At 45.0% G+C, this 17,776-nt stretch overlaps 1 protein-coding gene across 1 annotated transcript; it reads left to right on the forward strand.

Annotated features, from left to right (window-relative positions):
• Positions 1–10,437: 10,437 nt before the first annotated feature.
• Positions 10,438–14,035, forward strand: LOC120711374. The gene has a single exon (XM_039996866.1). It carries the CDS (start codon positions 12,675–12,677, stop codon positions 13,590–13,592), a length of 918 nt encoding a protein of 305 aa, XP_039852800.1. The 5' UTR covers positions 10,438–12,674; the 3' UTR covers positions 13,593–14,035.
• The last annotated feature ends 3,741 nt before the right edge of the window (positions 14,036–17,776 follow it).

A 17,776-nucleotide genomic window follows, 5' to 3' on the forward strand; every position in this document is an offset into this window, starting at 1 on the left:
ACTCCCCACTAAGACTAGTCTTACCCATCACTTTGAACGAGTTATAGGTGATGGATATCATTTTTTACGAATTAATTGTAGGTGGTGACCCATTTCTAATAACACGGATACCATTTGCGTCCGGGACATGTTTGGCGGGTCGTCTTTCATGTAGATGTAGCTAGTGTAAGCAGTGGCGGATCCAAAGGGGGGCTAAGGGGGCTCGAGCCCCCCTACTGCCTGGGAATCCATGGATCCCCCCTCAGCCCCCCTCTAATTTTTAGCCACCATGGATGAGCAATGGAGATGCTGAAGGTAAAAGAAGACCCTTTCTTCGTGATGTGGGCCAAAACAACCAACCAGCCCAGCTGCCCAGGCCGACTGGCCCAAATCGCGCCCCGTTGACCGGCCCAAATCGCGCCCCGTTCACTGCTGGAGAATGTCATATTGGTACCAGCACGTTAGTGCCGGTCAAATAGGAGCCGGCACTAACGTGCCTGTACAGTACAAGGCGGGCACGTTAGTGCCGGCTAGAAAAACTAGCCGGCACTAACGTGCCATCCCCCAACGGTCCGCGCGCATGCCACAACGGTCATAAGACACGTTAGTGCCGGCTGGAAAGTCTAGCCGGCACTAACTTGGTCAATTACAAGTTAGTGCCGGCTGGTAGCTCTAGCCGGCACTAAAAGTCCACACTTAGTGCCGGCTAGAGCCACCAGCCGGCACTAAATTGCCCCGTATATCAGCCACTCCTTCCCCAGCCCGACCATTTCATTTGGCCGAGCTCCTCCTCTCTCTCATGGCGTGTTAGAGGGGAGGTGCTGCCCATTTCCCCCCAAATTTGTGAGGATTTCACCCATCCAAGTGCACCAAAGGTTAGTAGCTTCTTCCACTCTTTTTTCACGGTGCTTATTCTTTGTTTCATGCTTTCTAGATAAAGAAAATAGTGATTTTAAGGTTGAGGAAAAATGAGCATAATTTTCTGATTTGTTCATTAATTTGAGCAAAATAGAATCGATTTGTTACTTTTTAGAGAAGGTTTTCTAGATAGTTTGACTATGACACATTTAGAGTAATTTTTTTGAATTATTTCACGGGGACATGTGTACATGTTATAATGCAAAATTTTAAGAATTTTAAGGATGAGGGAAAATGAGCATGATTTATTAATTTGTTCATTAATTTGAGCAAGGTAGAATTGATTTGTTGCTTTTTAGAGAATGATTACTATATAGTTTGACTATCACACATTTAGAATGATTTTTTTGAATTATTTCATGGTGACATGTGTATATGTTATTGTGCCAATTTATTTTGCTATTTAGTTTAAATTTACTAGATAGGTGGCCTATGACACATTTACATTTTTTTTTGAATTACTTCATAGTAACCTGTTTTTAGGGATAATGAGCATGATTTTTTTAATTTGTACAGATGGACTGGCAATGGATGCACGGAAGCCGGAGCACCTCGGCATGGATTCAGGGTTTAGATTCTTTTCTCAAGGCGGCAATGGCAAATAGGTCGCCAAAGGGTTTAATGTGTTGTTCATGCAGTGTTTGCGAAAATAAAAAAGAATTCCGAAAAAGAGATACTCTATGGAATCACCTGGCCTTGAATGGATTCATGAGTAACTATACCCTTTGGACCAAGCACGGCGAAGTTGGAGTTATGATGGAAGATAATGAAGAAGATGACGATGGTGATAACAATCTTCCAGATTGGGCATGGGTTCATGAAGCAGGTGGCTTTCAAGATGAACCAATGGACGAGGGTGAAGCAAATGTTGCACAAGAGGAGCCACCTGACGAGCTAGGTCAGGCGTTGCTTGAAGCACAGAAAGACAGTGAGACTGTGAAGGAGGCATTAAAATTCGAGAAGATGTTGGAGGATCACAAAAAGCCGTTGTTCCCTAGTTGCAAACCGGAGCAGAAGAAGTTGGGTACCACGCTAGAGATGATGAAATGGAAGGCAACTAATGGTGTCACCGATAAGGGATTTGGTGAGCTATTAAAGATTGTAAAGAACATGCTTCCTGAAGGTAATGAACTGCCGTCAACAACATACGAAGCTAAAAAGATGGTTTGCCCTCTTGGATTGGACGTGCAAAAGATTCACGCATGTCCTAACGACTGCATCCTGTATCGCGGCGAATACGAGAATTTGGAAGCTTGTCCTGTTTGCAGCGCATTGCGGTATAAGATCAGGCGAGATGATCCAGGTGATGTTGATGGGCAGCCGGTAAAGAAGAGAGTTCCCGCAAAATTGGTGTGGTACTTCCCTATAATACCATGTCTGAAACGCTTTTTCAAAAACAAGGATAACGCCAAGTTGATGCGGTGGCACAAAGAAGACCGTAAGGAGGATCACATGATCAGACACCCAGCAGATGGGTCCCAGTGGAGAAACCTTAACCGAGAGTATCCTCAATTTGACAACGACCCAAGGAATATAAGATTTGCTCTAAGTGCGGATGGAATGAATCCGTATGGTGAGTTTGGCATCGCTCATAGTACATGGCCCGTGACCCTATGTATGTTCAACCTTACTCCTTGGTTGTGCCTGAAGCGTAAGTTCATCATGATGCCGGTGCTTATAGAAGGGCCAAAAGAACCTGGCAACGACATTGATGTGTTCCTGCAACCCTTGATGGATGATCTCTTACTACTCTGGAAAGAAGAAGGTGTACGTGTGTGGGATGAGTATAAACAGGAGTCCTTCAACCTCCGAGCTTTGCTTTTTGTATACATCAATGATTGGCCTGCACTTGCAAAACTTTCGGGACAATCGAACATGGGATACATGGCCTGCACCCACTGTTATGATGAGACCGATAGCATTTATTTGAAACACTGTAAGAAGTGCGTATACATGGGCCATCGTCGATTTCTTCCTACCGATCACCCCCTAAGAACCGAAGGGAAGCATTTCAAAGGAGAGCCCGAAACTCGTCCTAAGCCTCTATTCCGTAATGGAAAGCGTGTGTTCTCGATGATCAAGGATGTGAAGGTAGTATTTGGAAAGGGTCCCGGTAGCCAACCTGTTCCCAAGGATGACCAGGGACATGTTCCAATGTGGAAGAAGAAGTCTATATTGTGGAACCTACCTTATTGGCAAGTCTTACAGGTTCGCAACGCAATTGATGTGATGCATCTGTCGAAGAATCTTTGCGTGAACCTACTAGGCTTTCTGGGAGTGTATGGTAAGTCAAAAGACACATTGGAAGCAAGGCGCGACATGCAGCAGCTAGTAGGACGACAAGGCTTGCAACCCAAGAAGAGAGACAAAGGATGCCACTATTTAAAACCTGCTAGCTATAATCTGAGCAAAGAGGAGAAGGAAAGTATGTTCGATTGCTTGAACAGTATCAAGGTCCCGTCTGGGTACTCCTCAAATATACAGGGCATAATAAATGTGAAAGAGAAGAAAATCCAAAACTTGAAGTCCCATGACTGCCACGTCCTGATGACACAATTACTTCCGGTTATACTGAGGGGTGTTCTACCGGAAAATGTGAGATTGGCAGTTGTAAAGCTTTGTGCGTTCATGAATGAAATTTCGCAAAAAGCAATTAATCCAAATAATCTAATAAAGCTGCAGAAAAACATTGTCGAATGTCTTGTCAGCTTCGAGATGGTCTTCCCACCTTCCTTCTTCAATATTATGACACACCTTCTAGTTCATATTGTGACAGAAATAACTATCCTGGGTCCTGTTTTTCTACACAATATGTTTCCTTTCGAGAGGTTCATGGCCGTATTGAAGAAGTACGTGCGCAAACGTTCTCGCCCAGAAGGATGCATTGCTAAGGGCTATGGAACAGAGGAGGTCATTGAGTTTTGCGTTGACTATCTTCCTGATCTCAATCCGATTGGGCTCCCCGTGTCACACCATGAGGGGTGACTAAAGGGAAAAGGCACACTAGGAAAGAAATGTAATATGAACATCTCTTGTAGTGAATTCAGCCAAGCAAACTTCACGGTTCTTCAGAATTCATCCAAGGTGGCTCCCCATATTGATGAGCACATGAATATTATACGGTCCAAAAATCCACAGAAGAATTTTGCTTGGATTACACGCCAACATATAAAAACTTTTGACGGCTGGTTCAGACGAAAATTATTGGGCAACAACACAGTTGATCAAGAACTTCAATGGCTGGCTAGGGGACCATCAATAACCGTCCAGCAATACCAAGTGTACGAAATCAATGGGTATACATTTTACACGAGAGCTCAAGATAAAAAAAAGCACCAACCAAAACAGTGGTGTCCGTATGTGTATAGTAAACAGTAATGGAGAAAAGAACAACTACTATGGTGTCATAGAGGAGATATGAGAACTTGAATATGGACCCATAGTTGTCTCTCTGTTTCGTTGTGAATGGGTGGCTGGAGGAGGCGTAACGAAGGACCGGTATGGGATGACCATAGTCGATTTTAAAAAGATTGGATATAAAGATGAGCCATTCGTTCTAGCCAAGGATGTGACACAAGTGTTCTATGTGAAGGACATGTCGAGCAATGAGGCGTACCGAAGGAGGAACCTTCCAGCCCAACAGAGAGAATGACGAGCTGACTTATGCTCTTGGGAATGCGGAACACACTGGACGGACCCGAGGCGTGGGCGTAGTTCCCTGGAAATATGGCTTTTCTGGAGATCTCGAAACCTACCGAAGCCGATGCAGAAGCAAGGCAGTAGTGGCAGAGAAGATCTGTAGCTTAGAAAACCGGATAATGTCACTTGAGGCAGCAGTTGGGCAATGCTCGGACCAACTAGCTGCCAATGTGGAGATCAGCCCCCCTTCTCAGCATCGTAGCAGTGTTGCTTCCACGGAGCACCCTAATTTGGGTGCCGACAGGCCGAGGGACCCCATTGACGAAATCACCGTTAGGACCCAATGTGAGCTTCTGGTTCTTTATGGGAAAAAGCTCAAAGTTTGTGCTGAGGGTTATGCGGAAGTCCAAGAAGAGGGCGGGACAATACATTGCCAGCCGATTCCTGAAGGATTCGCAAGAGTCTTTGTTGACCGAATTACTGAAGAACGCTGGGAAGACATGGACCTCCCGATCCCTATAAGTCCTGAAGAAACAGAACTACAACATGCCGTACACACATGGATCGCGTGGCCAAAGCGCGACATAAGATTGGTGCAAGCAGACACAGATTCCGCTCGGTGCTCAAGGCAAAGATCACCAACGCCAGCTGACAGGAATCCTAGTGTTGGCCCACCTTCTCCACCGCCTGCACGGGACCCCAGCATGGATCCGCCATCACCAGCCGCACAGGATCCGCCATCACCAGCCGCACAAAGCGAGCCAATTCCGGCATCATCACCAGCCGCACAATAGAATCAGAGTCAGCGACAGAAGGCATACACGGTACCTTCGGTCCAACCATCTCATAAGCAGCAAAGAAAGAAGAAAGCGAAGGCTACAGAAGAGGAAGAGGCAGTAGAATCGTTTCAAACCTTCTTGCTGAAGCGCAAGCTACTGAGGGAGGCTGCGAACAAGAAGCCAGAAATAGATCCGGGTGCAAAGGCACACTTCATTAAAGATCCCACCAAGGAGAAAGAAAGGGAGTCGGATTATGATCGTCAGATCAGAAAGTGCTACAGCAACCCCAAGAATCGGCGGCTTAATGCAAAGACCGTTCCCCAGCTCGGAGAGCAGTCCAAACAATCGATCCCTCCGTTGATAGTGCCGCGTGAAGAATGTCCCGATGAATCAAGAGATCCATTGACCATGGCTGGGATGATATTGCAAACTGATCTAACAAGGGCTCAATTGCTTGGGGAGGCCCTACAGAATGCACGCGGCAAGAAAAAGTTTGTACTTGGTGAACCTTTGATATGGCCAGAGTTGCTACCATTCCTACCAACGAGAATGGCCGAGTTACACAAATGGTATGCCGTGCAATCTAAAGCTAATGAATTAGAGATGTTCCCGGCTCGGATTAAAGATGAGCATTTCTGGCGGGAGGGAGATGATGTATATATCGAGTTTGCAGCACTTTACGATTTATACCATCAAGATGCCCTTCACAAGTCCCTCATGAGTGTATGGTGCATGTAAGTATTGTCTCTCGTTTCATTATTTTTAGCCTTGTGTGTTGACTGAACCCCGTTTTTCTTGTGTCCCATAGGTCAAAAATTCAAATTTGCCGAAAGAAGAACTTCCATAACGTCGGGTTCTTCGACCCCGATATTATACACGAGAAATCGTTAGCGCAAAATCCTAGAGACATAGTCAATGTTATATACAGGGGGTTGCGTAAAAATAGCATGTGTCCCTTCATTCTCTTGCCATACAACCATCAGTGAGTCGTTCTTTGTTAGCCTCTTTTTTTCAATCCCTTCATATTAATAATACTATTTAATAACTATTGTGATCAACATTAATTGGTTATGCGTATGTATATGCACAGCTTTCATTGGATATTGCTTTGTATTCGGATTGAGGAGCACAAGGTCTTGGTGTACGACTCGTTAAGGCAGGATATATCAAAGTACCAAGATATCATCGAGGTGGTAAATACTGCATGGAGTCGCTACCTCCACAAACACATAGGCTTGCCCATAGGTGAAATCGAGCCTCTTCATTGGGTGACTGATTTTCCGGTATGAATATACTCTCGCTACTAATGTCATTTGCAATAAACATCAGAAAAATTCTATATCGTAACCCACATTTGTCCATAGTGTTGGAGACAGGGCCAAGGAAAACAACTTATGTGGATACTACGTATGCGAGTGGATCAACTCTTTTGCAAGTGAAAAAGGACAAATGACAGTGGAGGCATTCAATGTACGTGAGCACAATCACATCTGCTCATTATTTTAATTCATTATTTTTTATTCTCATGTTTTTATCGAAAAATGTGACAGCGTTGGTGGATGAAAGAAGAACTCATTGAAATCGCTCGGATCAGGGCAATTCAAGAAGCTATATGCGGATTTCTACTCGATGAAGTCATAAATCCTAAGGGCGAATTTCATGGCGATCTCCGTATAAGCGTCGCCCAAGAAGATCCGACGACGAGGAAGTTGATACGTTACTATACTTGATGTGCTTAATAATTTGTAATATCTCATGTACTTTTGAACTCCTAAGTGTTCCATACATGACAAATATATATATATAATGTTAGTGTAATATACTGTTCTAATAATACTATGCAATGCAAATAGTACGACTATGTAGTCACATACGGTAGAAATATGCATAGCCATACGTATAAAACGAAAAGAAAAGAAACATAAAAAAACATTTAGTGCCGGCTAGTTATATCAGCCGGCACTAACCTTGCTGTGAGGACTCGGGCGGGGTCGGGCACGTTAGTGCCGGCTGGTATTTCGGACCGGCACTAACACGCGCGCGTTAGTGCCGGTCAGAGTAGCCGGCACTAACGTCTTTCACGTTAGTGCCGGCCATTTAGTGCCGGCCACAGGGACCGGCACTAATACGCCCTGTGACCGGCCCAAATCGCGCCCCGATGGCCAATTTAGGATTCAGCCCACCCACCACTGGTTTTCCCCAATCGAAATCCCTGGAGGCGAGACAGGAGGCTGGCTCGGGCGCTCGGCTGCTCACGAGCGGACGGCAAGGCGGCGCCCGTGCGGAAGACAACTAGGGGCGGCAGCGGTGGGAGACCGGTGGCGTGGCGGGGGCTGCTCTGCGACAGGTAGCCAGGCAGGGGCTCGGTTGGCCGCTCGGCTGTGCATCTGCGCTGCCGCAGGGACCCGCGGTCCCGGTCTGTGGGGGCGGAGGGGCGTCCCGGCGTGGCCGCGGCCCCCGGGTGGCCGGGCGCTCCGGACTCTGGAGCAGGGGCGGAGGGCGGATGGACCGGCGGTCCGGCGTAGTCGGAGCTGCGGAGGCTTGGCGTTCGGCATGACAAGATGCGGCACGCAGCGCCGCGGCCGTCCAGGTATGGAACTTAAACTTTCTGACCTCAAATCCCCAATTCCATGTTATCACATGAAACTACTGTAGACTATAACGTTGATATAGTTTGGGAATATGACATGTGTTGATGAGTTAGTGTATTGTGGTCAGCCCCCCCCCCCCCCTATTTTTTTTCCTGGATCCGCCCCTGAGTGTAAGCGACATTGGAGCTGCATGCATGGCATGTGCATATGTATGTATTAGAGGCACACTCCAACATAGAAGCTTGGGGAAGAAAGAAAGATACAGGAGAAAGCTCTAGCTTTTATTGCCCCCCATGCTCTTTGCGTGATAGAGATAGTATTCCCTGGTCCTACATATTAATTCCTTGCTTGGTTCTTTAGTTACACGAAATGAAAGGGACCATGCCAGCGCCAGACAACAACAACTTTGGACTACTGATGCTATCTTTGCTTGTTAACTCCCAACACCGTACCCGCATGCGGCAGGAGCTATATATATACATGTGTTCGCCGCTGGTGTTAGCAAATGTCACTAAACCATTAATACAATGAGCCTCTCTAGTGCGTTGCAATGGTGGGAAGAGTGGCAGCTGCGCGTCCTTGTCTTAGGCAGCCTCGCCATCCAGTTGTACCTAGCAATATATGGCCCCTATCGCAGGAAGCCAAGCCTCCGTTCCTCGTATAGACTTCTTATCTGGCTGTCGTATCTCGGCGGCGATGCTCTTGCGATATATGCCCTAGCCACACTCTTCAACCGTCAGAAAAAGCTGCAGTGCCATTCTTCTTATGGGGACGCTGGCAGCCACGATCTAGAGGTGTTATGGGCCCCTATATTGCTCATACATTTGGGTGGACGGATGACCATATCGGCCTACAACATCGAAGATAATGAGCTCTGGCTACGCCACGTTGGGGTCGCAATCTCTCAGGTATGTATACATCTACTTCTAGATATATACTATATACTATTATATTTTTCTTTCCTCCACTACGATGAAAGGAATCGGCGCTCATAGCCTAAGAGGGAAGAGGGAAAATTAGGCAAATTTAAAACCTTAACCTACGGCTTCAACTAGATTTGCACAAAATATATGTAAACTAAAACATGTGCAATCTAGATGCGCAACTAGGATTCTTCTAGGTAACATTTGGTTCACGAGCCAACTAGGATGGAGGTATGTTTGGTTCAAGAGCCCATGAAATGGAGCGGCTCTCAGAGGGAATTTTCCTCAATATTTCGGGACGAGCTTGTCCCACGTCAATGGCGTGAGCCCCGTCCCAAGCCCCTCGCGCAGCCGCTTGCTGGGCGGTGCCACCCCTCCCGCATTGTGACTTGGTGAGGCCACCGCCTCTTGTACATGGCCACCCCTCCTGCTCCAACACTCGCTGAACACCGCCACCTCCTTCCGTTGGCCTTCCCAGGCCGATGCTTGTCGGGGCCGCGGCTGTCGTCCATACCATCATCTCGAGTGGCGGGATCATCCCCGCCCTATACCTCCGCGGTAGTGTGGTGGATCGGGGTCGGGGAGCTTCCGCGGTGGTGGCATGGTGGACCGAGGGCAGGACCTCCGTGGTGGCGACGCTGTGGTCCAAGCGCGGGGGTCCTCCGCAGTGGTGGCATGACAGATCAAGGCCGGGGAGCATCAGCAATGGCGCAAGGCAGACGGGCACAGGGTGCCTCCACGGCGGCTGCGTGGTGGACCAGAAGTGGCAGTGTGGTGGGCCAGGAGCGGTGGGCCTCTGCGGCGGACTGGGGTTTGGGGGCGGAGGGTCTTGCTGGCTAGAGCTGGAGGGATGGTGGCCGGAGCTAGGACAGCCAGACAGCAGCCAGAGCTCGAGGGCGGCAGGAGTAGTCATGCGAGCAGAAGCAACAGGGAGGAAGATAACCTTGGCGACAAGTTGGACCCACAAATGGAGGATGACAGTTAAAAAAAAATCTATCATCCTATCCCTTCAACCAAACAAGAACGGAGCCACTCCATCCGTCCAACCAAACATCTATATAAGAACCGTTCCATAAAAAAAATAGGGACAGGACTGTTCCATCCTATCTCGCTCTCCAACCAAACGCTACCCAACTATTCCAACCTAACCCAAAAGAGCTTTTACAATCTATGGCCAATCCTAGCTTGAAACTACTCTAAGGAAGTAAAGGCATACAAGATGCACGTATGAAATGCTGAAACGTAAAGAGTGAGTTAGAGAAATGCAAACTCGACACGCCGATTTTTTTTCTGTGATATCGGTGGCTAAAGCCACCACTAGCCCTTGTTGGAGCTCCATCAAGTTACATTCCTGATCATCAAGTCTCTTCCGGTCAAGAGCTTGGTCTCGCCACTAAGGCTCATGCCAAGTAGGTAAATACATTGCCACAAAGGCAATGCTCACCACCTCTTGCCCCGGTCATCTTGACGCCATCTTCACGGCAGAGCTTCCCATGAAGGAGGCTTCTACTCATCCCCATACAAAGCCGTCATCGCCACTCCACACCAAGCCGGAGGGTCGATGACTTGCGGCGTGCCATAAAGACTTCAAGGGGTCGGCACTCCGAGATTACAGTGGTTCACTCTAGAGCCGAACATCAGGCAGCAATACCTTGCTCTGTCACTCACTCTAGGTATAACCTAGCACTAACACTCTCAAAGCATGAGCATAAAGCCTATGGATATGATCAATTAGCTCTATGGATGGCTTGGAGGTTGTCTTCAGTGTCTATGTGCTTCTTTTGAACTCCAGCAGCCTCAAATGACCTAGGAGAATGCTAGAGGTCCACTCATATCCATTGCTTGCTTTTCAGGCAAAAAGCCTAAAGCATTGGTTGATCCAGTCGCCACTGTCGGTTCAACCGGTCACACTAAGCCTGCATGTTATCCGTTGAATTCCAACGTCCCCTTCTGATGATGTCATTGCTCCGACGCATTGCGCCGACGGGTGTTGGTTTAACGGCACCATTGTGAGGTTGGAATTTTAAAGAGAATAGTAACCTTCATGTGATTTTTTTTCTGATATATAAGAACACCCAAATTTTGTGCTAGCAAATGTACAGTTGTGCTACATATACTTATAATTAGTTACGGAAATTTAAGTTACTAGCAAAGTTTGCTTCTGCTGGTAAATTGGGTTGTATTTTGTCGGAGTTCTAATATTATATGTCTAGATTTTTCAAACTACTTTTGGTACTCATTCATAATTTAGTTCCATTACAGAAAATCAAATGGTAAGAAAATAGATAAACAAATTTCACCCAAGTTTACACTATTCACAGATTGTTCATAAAGACTAAATTTATGCTTGAACTGTGATTGTGTCGCATATACAATTTTCTATATTTCGCAAGTTGGCTATTACTTTTCTCCTGCAATGTATGTGGATATCACGTATTAGTAAACATGTATGTGCATTACAGTAGGAGAAAAAAAAATAACGAGGTGGTATCATAATCTACTTGTACAATATAAAGAGAGAAATTTTAGCTTTGATTCTGGTTATCCCCAAACCGTTAGGTGCACCACCCAAATCTTCAACCTACCATACTTTGAGGTTAGCTACACGGTTTCATTATAGCCTACAGACGGCAGTCGCCTTTTTCTATGATAAATAATATTGTAAGTTGTATGAATGAAATTTAAATAAGCTCAGAATATAAAATTTATATATTGTAGTTAGTTGGAGGCAAACATAATTTTAGTAGAGAAAATTTCTTATATGCCACTAGAGAAAAACTTGATTCCCTATATATATGGCACTAGAAAATTTTACTCCCGTTTATTGACACAAAATTTTTTACTTCATTCTCTTTTTTTTGACACTGCCGTTACATCTGTTAGCATCTTGTTAGAAATCACTGTGATCATATATATTAGAGTTTAATTTATGGATCACACTACCCCTAACAAAATTAGTGGGCCTCTTGTTGACTGACTCCTCCCTCCCCTGGGCCTCCCCGCCCTTCCTTCTCTCGCGAACAGACGCGCCTCCCCGCCCTCTGCTCGTTTCTTTCCCCACGCTAGATCTACAACAGCGGTGGCGGCGGGCAGGCTGTACGTGGGTGGCTGCGGCGGAGGGCAAGTTCCCATCGGCTGCAGCAGCGGGCAAGGCGGAATCCCACATGTTCAGGCTCGCCATGTTGCGGCTTCAAGATCGTGACACAACTTGCAGGAAGGCTATCGCCGCCGCTGCTGGATTGCAGCAGCTCATCATATTACCAGCTGAACTTGATGACCAGGGGTCATTGTAGCAGATTGCTGATGAGAATGTGCGGCCTGATCTTTTGAGCAGGCACGAGTACTTCCCCGCGTCTTAAGATGAGTAAAGTATCCTAAATTTTCTAGTGCCATACAGGGGAACCATATTTTTTTTCCAGTGCTATATAGGGAATTTTCTCATATAGTGTTTCCCAAGAAAACACATGCACATAGAATTGTATTATGCATTATATATATACTCGATCCGATCCCTTCCAAATTATACCATGTATATGTATCTGGACATAGCCTATATCGATGTGTATTTGGAATAGAGGGAGTAATACTGTTGTGGCCTCATATCTTTGCTTTTTTGGCACTAGCGTACCATAGGCACCGATGCTAATATTTTTGGTCACTTCATTTCTCAGGTCACGGTATCTGTCTACGTGTTTAGCAAGTCGTGGTCACCCTCAGCTGACAACAGGTTATTAGCTGCAGCAATTCTGCTTTTCATCCTTGGGGTATTCAGATGCTTTGAGAAGCCATTTGCTCTTAGGAGGGCTAGCTTTAATAGCTTGGTCACCTCTTTCCGTCCAGCCCCGATGACTGAGAGTACCAACAGAGAAGTTGTGCTTGAAAAGTATATACAACAAGCAATTGATTTTGTCCAACGTAACCAAGATCCTCCAACATTGGACAAGGTTGGAAAACATAAACACTTTGGCCAGCTCTCTAAGCCTGACATGATGTTTGTGGACTTTGCGTATGCCTATGATCTCCGTCTTGAGAAGCTGGAATCCTTGTGGCTGCTGGATGTCAAAACAGCTTTTGAGGCGCTACGCCAAGAGATCTACAACACATTCAATCTTATTTATACAAAGCATTGGCAATACCCTGATGAAAACAAAGATACAGATTATTTGGCTACCTTATTTTCAATCCTTTTGTGGAATATTACCTTGACATTTCCAATTGCTTGCATAGTCCTCTTCCACATTAGCCATAAAGAAGGTTACAGGGGAAGTGACATCAAGGTTACATATTTGTTGTTGTACATCACATACTTTTCAGAGATTCTCTCCGCGCCTGGAAGAATATTTTCTGGTTGGTGGAAAAGCATTGCTCTTGCTTGGTTAAGATCATTTCGTTCCCGCTCACCAGTTGTGGTTGCCCAACATAGCCTTATAGGAGGAGTCTTGGCTGGTAACAAAGAGTTCTCAATTTTATCACGCATTGGAAAATGCTTCAAATGCCAGGATTTTCTTCACCACTATATCTTTGGGCGGTGCCACTCACCTGATGCCGAGAGCATTACAAACTTGGTTCGTTGTCATGTCAAAGATGGATGGATGTTTCATATAAGGGATGTTGAGAGTTACTGGGAGTTTAGTGATTTCAGGGGCCACCAAACACTTGAGCATAATGGATGTGAAGAGAACCTTGGATGGAGTATAGAGAAGCCATTTGATGAGAGCATCCTACTCTGGCATGTGGCCACAGATTTTTTGCTTCTATCGTAGGGCCAAGGATTCACCTACTGATCCTATATATGCTTCCATCTTGCCTAGAAAGATCTCCAACTACATGATGTATCTGTTGTCTTCTAAATCTGAGATGTTGTTGCCTGGAAGTAGAGTCACTTTGTTCCATACCGCCTATAAGAAACTCAATGGAATCCTCCAAGGTGGCGGTGGTGTATCAGCCTCCAACAAGGAACAACTTGCGGAAAAGATAATAAGTAAGGGCGTAAGGCAGAGAATCCTGATGAAGAGGGTAGTAAGGTAGAGAATTCATATGAAGATCGCTTTCTTCATGATGCTTGGCTGCTTGCTCAAGCTCTGATGCAATTAGATGATGATGATGACAAAATGTGGAAAGTAATCAGAGGTGTATGGGTTGAGATGCTCTGCTTTTCTGCACGTAGATGCAGGGGTTACCTGCACGCCAAGAGCCTCTGTAACGGTGGGGACAGGGGCGGAGGGCCCGGTATGGCGAGGTATGGCGCTCGCCATACCTCGCTCCGGCCACCAAAACCCACAGACACATGTAGCTGAAGTTGTGGCTTCCGATTTGAAGGAAAGAAGTTGCCGTGTTGGTCGCCAGATGCAATATTTTTAGCCACGATCCCACATGTCTTTGTCCATTAATCTGATGACCACACCGGCTCTCTCCACGCTCGCACTCCTTGATTCCGGCCGGTGACATGAACCATCACCACTCACGACGAAAATAAAGCATGCCATTGTCAGTCTATGACACGAATTACTAACAAACGATGCAACCGGCATAGATGGAGGCGGCGACGGCCAGCGGGCGACGCTACACTTAAGGACGCCATTGGCTTTTGGTTCTTAATGTCGCCATACCTTAATCTTTTTCCGTCCTCCGCCACTGGGTGGGGAGTACCTTACCTTTGTGTCTCTCTTGATGTCGCATGCGGGATTGGAGATCTTCCCGGACAAGCAACAGAGGGTGAAGCTTCGCCTTCCGAAAGAGCAGAGGGTGTGCATCGCAAAGCAGATGATCGAAGAAGCTGCAGGTAACCAACCTGCTGCCATGGTTCCTGTGTTTGGAGAAGAAAATGTTGTTGCCACTCAGCCATCAGCTTCCCATGAGATTGTTATTGTTGACGTATAAGTGAATTGTTCCGTCTGTTCTCATCAACTAGTATCGAGGTCTCAAGTGGTTGAGTTTTACTATACAATTGTTGCCGCCAAATTTGAACAGATCTTTGCTTTGCCTTTTCTCGTCTTGTTGTACTATTCAACGAAGGTTTATTGTGTAATGTATGTGTGGGCCGACGGTGGCTATATGTATGTAATGTATATGTTTTGGTAACCTTGTTTAAGATTTCAATAATAATTCAGTACTACAAGAACTGTCATGTCTTATTGTTCATTGCAACCACGCACCGTTAAAGATTGTGTTGTGTTTCCAAGTTGACAGGCTTAAAAGTTGGAATCGTGTGAGATAGGTCCTTATGCCTAGGGTTCCAAATAAGATCCGTAAAAGATAGTTCCGATTACAAACCGTGGGGATAGCTACATTATCTTTGACGGTTAAGTTATAACCTATATCTTAGACGGTTTCTTAACTATGAAAAATAGTACTTTCACAATTAATAGTTTTGTCCAAAAGTAAATTTGAAGTCAACAATCTTCAACAAAAATAAGACTATTGTTTAGAAAATCATAAAAGTCTTTTATGTAGCAGAGTCGGCTTGGCGGGCCAAATTGGGCTGTGGACCAACAACCATTGGACCATATAAATGGGCTGGCTGGGCTGACCAATCTTCTGTTCAGCCCATGAGCCCTCTGGGCTAGCCAGCCCGGCCCAGCCGGCGTGCTCAATCCCCAAAGGCATGACATTTTCTTTATCTAAATCATCATCGCCGTGAGCGCGCGGCTTGGATCAATCCTTATGACGGCCGTGCAGCAGCAACAATCGGTGATGGACGTGGAGCTCGTGGACGCCCTCTCCCGGCGGCGGCGGGGCCTGCCACTGCCGCCGTCGCAGTCCTTCACCGTCCATGACATCATCTTCATCTTCGACGGCAGTCCATCCTACCTCTACAGTACGCCCGAAATCAAACAACCTCCCTCTGAAACTCGCATCGATCAGATCGATACCTATCAATTCATCCCTGAAAGTACTAGCTCTCCACCAGCTACATGATCATGATCAATAATTCGTCATTGCGTTTGCTGCATGCTGCCTCGTCAACAATGAAGCCATCTATGGGGGCGGGATAGCAGACTCGTCGGGCGGCTGCGTCTACTTCTTCTCCAACCAACCGTGCAGCTGCCTGGATGAATGGAAAGTGACCGCCAGGACGCAGCGGATCTTGGACCGTCGTCAGCACCAAGGACACGCTGTTGTTCCACGAGGGGCGGTGGCTCCCGAGGGCGCGCTGGGTCTTGGACGAGTTCGAGTCCATGGACTACGAGGGGATCGAGCTCCGCGACCACAACCTGCACCTCTACCGCCTCTGGCGGCTTGGTGAACGAGTCGTCGGAAGCTAGCTAGGTTTGTGTCACACCTAGTTTTAAGGACAAAACTGAATGTATAACTATATGTATGCCAGGATCAAGTTTCATATATATAGCGACATTATAGGTGAATAATCAGTAACAGTGTTAAGAAAAAGAGAACTAAAACAAATAAAAGACTATCAGAGTTATACAGCTTATCCTGGAAACGAAGACTCCAAACTTCACAGGCAATCGACTAGGGGCTGCGTAGGGGACGTCTATATGTAGCGCGAGCGAATTTGCACTGATGCATCGCAGAAGCATCGGGCAGCCTGCAGGCGGACCTCACTGGCCGAAACTCGAGGCCCATTATTGATTCACCAAGTCTCTCACTAGTAAAATGGTCTGATCGTATATTCATCTTCAATAGGCCAACGAGCGCATGAGGCATGATCAACAATCTGAACATAGGGACGAACGGAAATTTAAATTCATTTGACAAATATTAATATTATATTTTACATAAAATATAGCCCGGATCCATTTCAGATCATTTGAAAGATTTATAAATGTTCCAAAATATTCAAAAAAAATTATATAACAATTTCAGAATGTTTCGATCACTATCCAAAAAAATGTTGTAGTCTTAAAAAAGTTCTGAACCTATTTCAAAATGTTTAAAATATTTCTAAATGTTCCAAAATATTCAAAAGAGTTGTTTAGCATTCTAGATTGTTTTAAACATATATAAATAGGCTCATAACATTTATAAATGTTTCAAACATTTTAGAATGTTTCAAACTGTTCAAAAAAGTTGTAAATCCATTTCAAAATGTTTGAAACATTCAGTCGAAAAAAATGCTTGAAACATTCATAAACATCAGTATATTTAAATACTTCTTTAGTTGGAATAATTTGTTGGTGAAGCGGAAACTACTATAACTCTAAGAGGAACAAATGTTACAAATTCAAGCTATTGTTTCGAAACAAATGAAAATGTTCAGCAAAAGATATTCTAAAAAGCAAATAGAAAACACTTTGTTCTGAAATATTCTAACTAGTTCAGTAGATTGTCCTGTTTTCAGAATGTTCTGGAACTTTCAGTTTATTCCGAAACATTTAGCGTTCTGGGAACATTTCAAAAATGTTCTGGGCAATTTTCAAGATTGTTCTGAAATGTTCAAATTTGTTTTCGGGACGTTACAAAAGTGTTCCAAAATATTAAGACATTTTCAAAAGTGTTCCAAAACATTCTGACTTGTTTAGTAGATTGTTCTATTTTTGGAATGTTCTGATACTTTTAGTTTATTTCAAAACATTCAGATTTGTTCTGGGAACATTTCAAAAATGTTGCGGAACATTATGACGTTTTTAAAATGTTCCGAAACTTTCAGTTTACTCCGAAACATTCAAATTTGTTCTGGGGACAATTCAAGATTGTACTAGAAAATGTTCTGGAAAATTTTCAAGATTGTTCAAAAAATGTTCAGATTTGTTTCTGGGACATTTCAAAAGTGTTTCGAAATATTTAGACGTTTTCAAAAGTGTTCCGAAACATTCTGACTTGCTTAGTAGATTGTCCTATTTTCATAATGTTCCGAAACTTTCAGTTTATTACGAAACATTAAGATTGGTTCTGGGAACATTCAGATTTGTTTTTAAAACATTTCAAAAAATGTTTTAAAATATTAAAACATTTTCAAAAGTGTTCTGAAACATTCTGACTAGTTTAG

Source organism: Panicum virgatum, chromosome 6K (assembly GCF_016808335.1).
Source record: "Panicum virgatum strain AP13 chromosome 6K, P.virgatum_v5, whole genome shotgun sequence".
NCBI lineage: Eukaryota > Viridiplantae > Streptophyta > Magnoliopsida > Poales > Poaceae > Panicum > Panicum virgatum.

Coding starts and splice junctions, on each gene's coding strand:
- LOC120711374 (XM_039996866.1), top strand. CDS start 12,675: ATGACTGAGAGTACCAACAGAGAAGTTGTGCTTGAAAAGTATATACAA.